We start from the raw sequence: 11,408 nt of genomic DNA on the forward strand, positions 1-11,408 counted from the left end.
TTATAAAATTATGACGTTTGTACATAATTTTAATAGAGAAAATGATAGATATAAAATAATGAAGAACTATAAATATTTCTTGTTCATATTACTCCTTTTATATAGCTTAATTAATTTTATTTTAATTGTTTGTGTAATTTATTTTGTTAATAATTTGATTTATATTATAATTGGTTTAAGTTTGTTGTTAACAATTAGTGTTAAGCATTTTCTTTAGATAACATATATTTTGAACATTTTTATAATTATTTTTGTTATTATATTTATCGTACAATGTATCACGTTTATATATATATATATATATATACTTTTCATGTAATGGCTATTATTGAATTATTATGTTACTTAAATAAATGATATAACCATTATTTAGGAAATATAAATAAAATAATTTGTTGATTTAATTGATTTATTGTTGATTGAAATGTTTTGTAGTATTTAAACCTGTATAAATAAGTTCTATTTATTTTTCATTGTTTTAGAAATATTTTGAATTTTTCAATATTGTTTGGACACAAGATTAATTATAATGTTTTTTTGAAATATGGATAGTAGTATAAAAAAATGTATATTGTTTGGAAACATAGTTAGTAGTATAAAAAAGAAATTTTAGCGATTTAATGTAGGTTTAACTATAAATTAGAAGTGTGTGTTTAATTTAAAAACTTACAAAATAAAAGTTAGGCAGTGATTTAATGTATGTTTAACTATAAAGTAGATATTGTATTTAATTTAAAAACTTACAAAATAAAGATTAGGTCTAACAAAAGTTTTTGTTTTAGTAAGATAGATGATTATTCTAAATGTTATTATAATCCAGTGTTCACAATTTTAAAGTATCTGTTTGTTTTACACTTCACACTCTTCTATAAAATCTAATAAATTGTAAATGTCTAATCAGATCCGGTTCTGAGTACAGCCGAAATATTTGTTTTAATCTCTAAAATTTTCAAAAAAAATATTAAATAAGTAAGTTGTATGCTTTCTAAATTATTATCAAAACAATTTGTTAAAATTAACCTAAAAATGTTTATTTTCCATTAAATTTTAGAATTGGTCATGTGCCTAGCACAAGATTTGTTTTATTGTATGAGTTGATTGCGTGTATGATGAGATCCAAGAATGCCAGCAAGTAGTCCATTCCTAGGAAAGACAAGTTGTTTGGTAGTTTGGTGTTAATGTGAAGCGCGCATAAATGCATTTCGGTAGCAAAGATTCAATGCCGATCCGGTTCTTATTTACTATATCCAGCTAACTTGTCTTGAAACACTCTTGCTGAGATTTGTAGTATTGTTTTGTTACGTCTACACAGAGACATGTGATTCTCCGTCCATTTGTCCTCATAAGTGGTGTGAGACGACTTTTTGTGCTAAACCAATTCATTTTGCATTGAGTTAGGTGAACTGTTTCTCTCTTCTAGATTCTCACAATAACTTCCAAAAGTAAGAAATGAAGTCTCACGTGTTGTATTTCAAGGTTAATTGTTTAGTGTGTCCCAAACAGGTTAACAATATAGAATGTAATGTGAATGCAGAGGCATTAATATTTGCAGTGATGAAGTGACTTTAGTAGGGTTCTTATAAATACAAGATACAAACTGTTTTTCATTTTTTTTTTTCCATTTATCATGAATAAATTGTTTGACAAGGCAACAAGGTGGGGAAATCTAAATGATTTGCAACTGACATAAGCCACATCCATTAGTAAACTATATACAAAAATCTATTATTTGTTAAACAAAAATCCTTTCTTCTTTCCCTTCTTTCTCTGCAGAGCCTGCAACCAATTAGCAAAACAAAAACAAAAAGTAAGTAACCTTATGGTTATCTCTACTAAATTGTGGCTGATTACTTCTCATTGTCTTCTAGAAATTAAAAAAAAAAATTTACCCTCATGGTAAACAATCTCAGGGTGAGTACTATTGCATCTCTTGAGCTGCCAAAGACAACAAAAATATCAATCTTTATAATATTATTTGAGAAGTCAATTTCCTATGTGTCGCTCTCATATTAACTCTCACGATGGTTGATTACACAGATACCCTTAATGAATTAAAAATATTAAATACTATTATTTATTTTTTATTTAGTTTCCTTTTAAATAAAAAATTTCCAAAAACATATACCTATAATTAAAAAAACAATTATAAAGTTAAAAAAAAAATTGAAAACGAAAATATATGTATATATATAATATGATTTCAAAAAACAAAATTCACAAAATAGTAATATTACATTTAAAAATATTTTTATATAACATAAAATATACTTTTTAAGTAATAAAATACTTTATTTATATCTATATTTTCTTAGATGAAAAACATAAATTTGTATATGATCTGATTTCATTAAGAAAAATTTACACAGATAATCTTGATATTAGAAAAAGAAATAATATTTCTTTTAAAACATAATTTTAAACAATACAAAAAAATTCAAACTAATAGAAGTATTTTTACATATCTATTTATTTTCTTAGAAGATTAAATAAAATAATTGAGAAACATAAACTGATATATGTTTAATTGACTAAAAATAGTTTATAATTAGTATTATTGAAGTGTTTTATTTATTTTTCATATATTGTTTTGACTATAATATCTTCCAATTACATCAAAAAAATATTGATAAATTATATTTTACTTATATAATATTATTTTCAAATAAAATAACAATTTTGTTTACTGCTTATTTTTAAGAGATATTAAAGACAAAAAAAAATTGTTTGATCAAATAGTTGCAAAATAGATATATTATATTTTATCATTATTAAAGTTATTTGTTTTCTTAATATAAAATTTTCTTTTAAATTTTATGTTTGTGTAACTTAATATAGACATAATCAAAATACCAAAGGCATAAAGTTATTTAGAATAAATTTTAGTTTCCATTCAATAAATCAAAGGCATAAAGTTATTTAGAATTTATAAATTATTTTAATTATTGTAAATATTAATATGAGTTCATGAACTTCCAAAAATGCATCACCTACTTATGTATGTAACTTCCTATTGAGCATCACTTTATTTTTTAATAGATTTTAAAAAACATCAATATATAATTTGATAAATATTATGAAAATACATACATGTTTAAACGATAAATAAAATTGATTTGATTTGACTTGGTTATAATAAAAAGTAATTATATTTCATTTGAATTTGAAAGAATAACAGTAACTCAATATACTCACAACAGGAATGATTCGACTAATCTAACTTATATCTAAAATCATAGATTTAACTACGATAAAAATATATAATTTTATTAGAATAGTAATTTATTTTATAAATATAAATTATAGAACAACTCAAAACATATTAAAATGAAAATAAAATATTAATTAACTGTTACGATTTAGTTTTTTTCTAAAATTTATATATATGCATGAGACTTGAGAATATTATCGTGATATTAATTTATGTAATTTGGAATCAGACACTTTAGTTTATTTTATTATTTTTTATTCTAAACACAATATATCTGAAGTTATACATAATCTTCATAAAATATATTTACATATTTAAGACAACAACCACCTAAATGCAAATAAGAAATTAATCAAAATTTTAATATATTTAGAATAAAAAATATTATAGTTGAATTCAGAGATGCAATCCCAATTACGCAAATGATATTTAAATTGATTGTACAAACAACAAAACCGATTAAATATAACATATATAAAATCATATGTATTATTAAAGCAATATAATATTATAAATATAAATGATGCATACAAATTATAAATTAATTTAAAATTAAAAGTAAATAGCAATCAATTATTATAGTATATTTACTTCAAAAACATTTATATCCGTGCATGAGCACGGGAAAATCACCTAGTACCTTATAATGGGGGATATGAAACAGACATAGATTGAACAATAGTGTATCATTTATTGGATCACAGTGTGATTCTATCCCCTACACTTGTCTATCTAATTCTTACTGAGATTCCACTTTTAGACAAGCTCACAAACCAATGGACCAAGATGAGATGCATATACTGAATAAATCGGCTTTTAAACTCGCAAACTGACCTAAACAACTTGCATCAGGATCATCAAACTAGAAGCGTTCTTATGGTCTACGTTCCACTTTTGCAAGAAAGTTGAGTTCTACTTACCAGCAAAGGTCTGCTGATCCATGATCTCCTCGTAAAGTATACTCAGTACCATTAGAACCAGTTATAACAAATTCTTCAGGCTGCCCAAACGGGATTGTTACCTAGAGAGGTACCAGAATCAATATTTTAATATTAGTCCCAGACGGCGATTTATTTTATTATGAGAAGAAAAGACAGAGACAAATAAGGCAGAAGGTCTTACAGAAGTTGAAGATGAGAACTTTTCTGCAACCATGATATCGTTACTACACTTGATACTGTAACCTTCTCTCTTAATAGATAACATAGCTTCTTCCCATATATTCAAGAAACCAGTCTGTTCAAAGCCGCATGCATATGAAGTATTAATCCAAAAAAGGTCAAAGAATACATATATCCCAAACATAGGAGTTGGAATAGAAAATGTTAATACCGAAACAGAAACTTTGTATGAAGCATGACCACTATGAAGAGTCTTCTCTATATGGCTCTGCATCTCTGGATCTGTGAAAATATAAAAGAGGGTTACTGCTACCTATATGTACTCCAAGCACGTCTCAGATTTAAGGGAACCACTTATGGATAAACTTACGGCAAGCTATCTTCCGATTTTCATTGGCAAAGACCTTGACAAGCTGCCCCTGAAATCAGAATGTAAAGCAAATGATTAATGCAAACCACATGAAAAATTAAAACTAAGTCTGCAGGCTACAATACTGTAAGAACACCAAAAGCAGTTCTCATGCTAAAAGCTAATCTTATCTTCTCACGAGCTTTTAGCATGAAGTCTATTCTGATTTTCACAGAAAAGCAATGTTCAAGAAATCGCTAGGTGGAGGTTAGACACCTTATTGAGGATTATTGTTTACGCGGGCGCCTAGATCGATTTTTTTGAAAGCATAGACTGATGTTTTAAAAAATCGGTTTGAAAAGATTTTGTTCAGATCCGATTTACCCCTAGGCGCCTCATTTTTATAACAGTGCAGAAAAGAGTTACTCTAAAAAAAAAAGAAGAATCTCATTCATACAAAAAGATACTAACCTTGCGGTTCCTGTCATCCAAAGGCTGAACTTCAATAGCAAGATATAAGTCAACATCATCAGCAGTGACAAGATAGTTTGGCTGCTTTGCTCCTGCATTAATGTTCATATGTCCATATCAAGTTAAAAGAAACAAAAGAGAAAGATAAACTTCCAGAATAAAGATATTGTCAGCAGGAGAGAAATGTACCGTCAATGTAATTCACAGATCCATCTTCTAAATGACACACCCACTGCAAATCATGAAAAGAAAGATAGATTTAGATGCAACTCAAAACAAGTAAGAAAAACATTTACCTACCTCAAAATTACAGCTTGTTGTTCCATTAATAGAGTAACCACACGCCTGAAGCTCATGTCCAGGATAAGGCTCTCCTGAAATTTGTAGGTCCTCTATAGCTGGCAACGGGTCATCATCCTCATCTGTCGAATAGTAGTTCAAAACATTGAGACAAGTGAAAGACCGTAAAATGAATTATTAATATTTCCATTATGATTAAATCCTTACCCTCATCGGATGAGGAAGACGGTTCTTCAAGAACGGGAGACAAAAGAGGAGAATTTGAGGAGCTAGGAGGATCATCAAACGCAGGCACATATGGTGAATTTTTGGTATTATCTGACTCTCCTTTTGCATCTTCCATCACTATCTTGCTGAGAGGCTCGAGAAACTGAACATGCTTAGCTGGAGTGTCCTCTACTTGCTTCCAGCCACGAGATTCATCTTCACTAGTCGTACCAGGTTGTTGCTGAGGCATCTCAAAACCTGGGAAGTGACTGGTACACATAAAAACTCATTTAATCATCTAAACTACTATTCAGTAAGCATACAACCAGGAGATCACTAAGAAGCTAGAAAATGATTATAGTCATAACAACACCTTATTTGGTCTATGAATAATCTGATTCTTTTGAGAAGTGAGATTATCATGTCTCCCAGATGGGACATGAATTTATAAAAACTAAGCATAGGAAAAAAATCCTTTGAACAATCAACGTGCAGGAAGAGGGGGTATTAAGAATAATTAGCCAATAACAAGGAAGTTGCAGGGTCAGCACAAAGATTCAAGAGTCAAGATTAACTGCCAAATTAAATATAATGACTTTTCAGCTTGTTTTTATAAGTCAAGAATCATCGGTACAATCACAATGAATCAAATGACTTTTAATTTTTTAAAGAAAAGTTAAGATTTAATAACAAACAAAGAGGCAAGATGTAGCCATCACTCCTTTTCTCCCCTCATGGGTAACAAAGTCAGTCTTCCGGATTAGATCCAACTCTAAGAAAGAGAAGAAGCTAAATGTTTTGTTTGTAGTTATTTGGATGATATAAAAGTGAATGAAGGATCCCAACCCTATGATATAGGCCTGCGGGTTCAGGTAGTTCGGTTTTTGGTTAGCTCGGTTCAATATAAATCTTACCGAATTAACCCGAAATAAAGTTTGGTTCGGTTTGGTTTTTGAAAACCCTACTTGAGTTTTTTATTTCGGTTATATTTTGTTGATATTTCGGATAAGTTCGGTTAATTTTGGTTAGTTCGGTTCCGGCTTTTGGTATGGATTAGTTATAGTTTTTTGTGCTAGTAGTTTGGAGGATACTGTTTGAAATAGCAATCTATGCAGTGGAAAACTAACCCGTTCACTAGAGGCGAAAACCTTCTAGAATCATCAAACTGGAAACTACTCATAGTTGAGCTACCTGGCTCATCTTGATGCCAGCGCTTAGAATCCCACTCCATGGCTGTTTGATCATATAGAGAATCCTTCGTCTGGTGAAAACACAAGAAGTAATATAAGACTCAGTTCATTTCAAAGCTTATGATATAACAACACTGAGGGATATGAAAGTACTGAGTGGGTTAACGCTACACCAACTGGGGAATCATTTGAGTGGTTCACATCTGACTGCCAAGGTGCTAATTGATATTCTGACTCCTTTAACTTTGTCTAGTGCATAATAAAGAATTATAAAGAATCATTCATCAAAGGTCAGTGCAACCGAAAATGAAGCAGACACGGAAACAGTAAACATACCTCAGTAAGAAGGAGCTTCTCTTGTAGATGCTTAAATATAACCTGAACACAAATGTAACATATCTATAAATATTATTCACTAATGCAACGAAACACCTCAAACTAATAGGTTATTTAGAAATCAAAGATAAAAGCTAAAAGCAAAATATTTACAAAAGAATAACAAAACAAAAATGTTAATATTCCGACAAAAGTTATGACAGAAAGACGAAAAGATAACAAGAGACATCACTTAAGATACTGGAACTGACCTTCACATTGCTAACAATAGACTGTGCATCAGAAACCTGTGGTTGTAGAGAATACTCAGATAGAAGAGGCAACAAGTATGATACAAATGTAGATTTCTCTTGCTGTGTAGCCTGAAAAAAAAGAAAGAAAGAAAGGCTCAGTCGCACTATGAAGTGGTCCAAAATGTTGACGACACTGAGGTGCCAGAGGCAAATCCAAATTTTGCAAATTCAATCATTCATAGTGTTCACTCTAAAGGGTACCAAAGATACAAGATGATAGTACCTGTAAGGCATATGTTAGGCGTATATTTTCTTCAATTATCTCTTGTCTGTAAGAGAGAGCTTTTGATGCAGCGACAACAAGATCTTCTTGCTGTTGATCAAATGCCTGTGTTACAACAGCCCAAAAAAAAAAATTTGAGCTCCCAAAACAACTTCCAAATTGAAAAGATTCAGTACATGAAGAAAAAAAAAGGTATGTAGAAAAAAAAGAAGAAGAAGGAAAAGACCAACCTGACGCATGTAGGCCATTCGCTTTTCCAGAATATATTTTTCATTGCGAGTTTGAGCTTCCTAAAAAGAAACCTACAATGTTAGTCACATGCTTTGGCATAAAATAAAATAAAATAAAAAGAATGCAAGGATGAACAAACGGTTAACGTAAAAGGCTATAGATCTGATCAAGTCATCTGATTAAGGACTCACCTTAACAGAACAATCAGTAAGATATCTCCTCAAGTGCAAAATTCTTTGTTCGTTTTCATGGACCTTGTGAATGAGGTCCTGGCATAGGTTTACATAGTCAGGCAAATAATTTTTCATTTTACACCAAGAAAATCATAACATAGCAAGTGTGATGCAGACCTGCTTCCAAGCATTGTCCGAATCATTTACTTCTCCAACCGGCATAAACCCATGAGTAGATAAATTGAAATGTGTAACATGCGCTCCTTCCAACTGCGTTCTATCAGAAATTGAACCGTGAGAATCACACTTTGAGTTCATGGACCAGAGTGGTAGTTTGAGTTTCAGTACCTCATAAGAGAGGGACTAGCTCCTTTGACAATGCCATTAACCATATTTTGCTCAGATGGGCTTTGGAAACGATTACTCACAGTAGCTTCTTCGCCATTAGAATTCACATGGTTGTGAACAACAACCATGCCTAATGAATCGGCATCTGAAGCTTTGATCACAGTCTCTTCACGTTCAACTGGCCTGTGAGCCAAGCTAGAGACAGTAGTAGTATTTGAGTGATCTCCAGGATTAGATGTTTGGAGCAAGGATTCATCTGATTTCTAGGCAAAGATAGAGAATAAAAGCAAAACTAACATGTAAACCACAAGTAACTAAAGAAAAAAAGATACTCAGAGAAACACTAGTTCTTTAAACCAAAATGCTTACATATCTAGCAAGTTCAAGAGTACTTCTCTGAAGTTCAGCCTTTAAACGGCTATTCTCATCCACCTGTTTAGAGAAAGAACACTTTCTTAGATGCCTCAAAACACTCAGATGACAAAACAAAAACCATATGCTAGTTGCACATGAATTCTAGATTTAGGATTGAACCGTAAACGTGCAGTGGCAAATGGTAAGGGACCACAAGAGACAAATTCTACAATCCAGATACATATTCTAAGTGTTCTAAAAATCGGCCTAGTCAGCAAATCGGGTCTAAGCAAAACAAATTTTCTAAAATGACTTCTTAAAAAAATTGGTTTTAAGTATTAAAAAATTCGGTTTAGACGTCCGCCTAAACAATAAGCCTCTATAAGACACCTAACCACCGTCTAGCGAATTCTTGAACATTGTTTATTCTCTCCCCAAGGTTAATAAATCAGACATGTTAATACACAAATCAATACACAAAACTCCAGCAAATGGAGTGAATGAGGGAAGTACTACTTTCCCACAAAACCGAACCAGTCCCAAACAGAGAGACACAGAGATAGAGAAAGAGAGACCAGACCTGGTGCTTGATGGTGGTTTCAGCAGCTTCAACAGCTTTGATGACCAGCAACAAGTTATCATTTTTGAAGTCTTTCTCCAGCAAGCGAGAAGAGTCTTCAACACCCACTTGAGAAAACCTCACGGCAAGTCTCTCCACGTGCCCGTTCTCCACCCCCTTGCTCAACGCTAACATCTCTCAGAAACTGGACGAAAGTAGTCTACTTTCTTCTTCCCCCTGCTCTTCTTTAATGCTCATCTGAACGCGTTTAAGCAAGGAAATTTCAAAGGAAAATAAGGAAAATGAGAGTGTTGATAAGGACGAGATTCGTAATCACGCGGTAACGAAAAAAGCCAAAGAAAAAGAAAAAGAAAAAGTTGGATTTGAACAAGAAAGGAGGAAACTTTCCTCCTCTCCCTCCCTGTTGTCGTCGTCTTCAATCAATCAAACAGTCTCTGTCTCTGTCTGATTTTAATTCGGAGTGTGCGCTGACCTTTGACTTTAAACATTTGTCAAAACTTTTCTTTTTAGTTTACAAATAATAATATTTTAATGGGTTTTGTTAAATAAACAATTATTTTTTTGTCAGTTAAATAATCAACAGAAATTGAAGGCTGAATCCCAATGAGACTAACTAGCATTTAATGATCTTTTTTTTATTCTTCTGGGTGTTGAGGTTGCATTTGTTCATTTTAGTGAAATTTGAGGGTAATGCAAATCTAGATTTATTTTGGATTTACAAAAACTCAGGTTTGTTGCCAGCACTCTGGGCTAGGGCCAGGGAAGAACATGGTGGCAATTATTGATTTTACCTTCTATTGTTTGTTAGGTACGGGTGAGTACGAAGGGATACCTTTTAGAATTTAAACTGAGAAAAGTGAAAATTAACTGTTTTATATAAACAAACAAAGATGATTGTTCTTGTCTTTATTATTTTGCTTTACCGAAAAGAAGATGTGTTGTAGATTTTGAATTGTGTGTGTACGCCATGTGCCCATGCAATTAAGTCGTCCGTTATAATCAAACCAAACCTTCTACCATATAAAAAAACACAATAGGTTCGATGGAGAAGATGGCTGATAATGCTGTAAGTATCTTGTATTTCTATTAATAGCTGGACCATCTGAAAATAGATTATCAGCTCAAGCAACTCTTTCTATTCATTTGGTTACAGGTTACCGCGGATGTACTGGTTATAATAACAGAGAGAAATGAGATTTTAACGCTGGATACTTGTACCTCCCTTCTTCCCATTCTAACAGGTCTCATAGAGATTGACATGGATCAGTAAGCATCCACTTTTCCATAAGAAATAATGGCAGAGTCTTCCTGCTAAGTTGATTATGTCTGATGGAGGCAAAGCAGTATATGCTCATAAATTTTCTAACAATGTATCTTATGTTTAGGCATCTGAGCGTTTCCCTTGACTTGCTGCTTAAGCTGGTTAGAATGTATGGGTCGCCAATTTACTCAACATTGTCAGCTCCAGCATCTGTTGGTGTAGATATCCAAGCTAAGCAAATGTTGGTGTGATTCTCAACCTTAGCTGCATATCTAAAGCCATTATGTATACTCTTAACTGAACAACACATGTTTAAACTTGCTAATGTGGGATCGAGCGCTACAGTCGTTGCTTTGTGGAACTAGAGAAAGCCAAAGCATGCCTTCCCTCTCTATCAAGGTAAGCACTGTAACTTAGTGAACGGTGAAGATTTTTTATAGTTCTCATTAATGTTGTAAGAACCTTATGTATCTGTGTAGAAGAGGAGGTTTGGTGGCCAAGACTGTGCTTGAACTCAACTTAGCATTTCAGGAAGTTTCATGATAATCACTCACTCCTCAAGTCCCCAATCAATGCTTGTTTTTAATGTGGATTTGGTTCTCTTAACAAAAACAAAAGCTGTTGATACTAAGAATTTCTGCTCTTTAGAAAGACACATGTCCAGTGTTCTCTCAACTCAGCAATATATTCTTTCATGGTTTCTTGGATTTGATCCTTGAACGTTCTAAATCTTTTTTTTTGTTATTAAGTAAACGATTACAAA

The 11,408-nt window shown here is 31.8% G+C and overlaps 1 protein-coding gene across 4 annotated transcripts; it reads right to left on the bottom strand.

The window, feature by feature from the left end:
* Nucleotides 1-1,598: 1,598 nt before the first annotated feature.
* Nucleotides 1,599-9,801, bottom strand: LOC106366047. Of its 4 annotated transcripts, XM_013805599.3 has the most exons (21): nt 9,385-9,794; nt 8,820-8,882; nt 8,451-8,713; nt 8,280-8,379; nt 8,121-8,198; nt 7,929-7,988; nt 7,699-7,803; nt 7,434-7,544; nt 7,183-7,224; nt 7,000-7,095; nt 6,784-6,917; nt 5,657-5,925; nt 5,450-5,571; nt 5,339-5,381; nt 5,150-5,241; nt 4,700-4,748; nt 4,541-4,611; nt 4,331-4,444; nt 4,129-4,229; nt 1,890-1,935; nt 1,599-1,776 (listed from the first exon to the last, which is right to left on the bottom strand). In XM_013805599.3, exons 1-21 carry the CDS (start codon nt 9,556-9,558, stop codon nt 1,726-1,728), a joined length of 2,184 nt encoding a protein of 727 aa, XP_013661053.2. In that variant the 5' UTR covers nt 9,559-9,794; the 3' UTR covers nt 1,599-1,725. The 4 variants fall into 4 exon arrangements, with proteins under 4 accessions (XP_013661053.2, XP_022572844.2, XP_048595402.1 ...); XM_022717123.2 differs by having other exon boundaries at nt 4,331-4,611; nt 9,385-9,801; XM_048739445.1 differs by lacking the exon at nt 1,890-1,935 and having other exon boundaries at nt 9,385-9,797.
* Between the last annotated feature and the right edge of the window lie 1,607 nt (nt 9,802-11,408).

Source organism: Brassica napus, chromosome A9 (assembly GCF_020379485.1).
Source record: "Brassica napus cultivar Da-Ae chromosome A9, Da-Ae, whole genome shotgun sequence".
NCBI lineage: Eukaryota > Viridiplantae > Streptophyta > Magnoliopsida > Brassicales > Brassicaceae > Brassica > Brassica napus.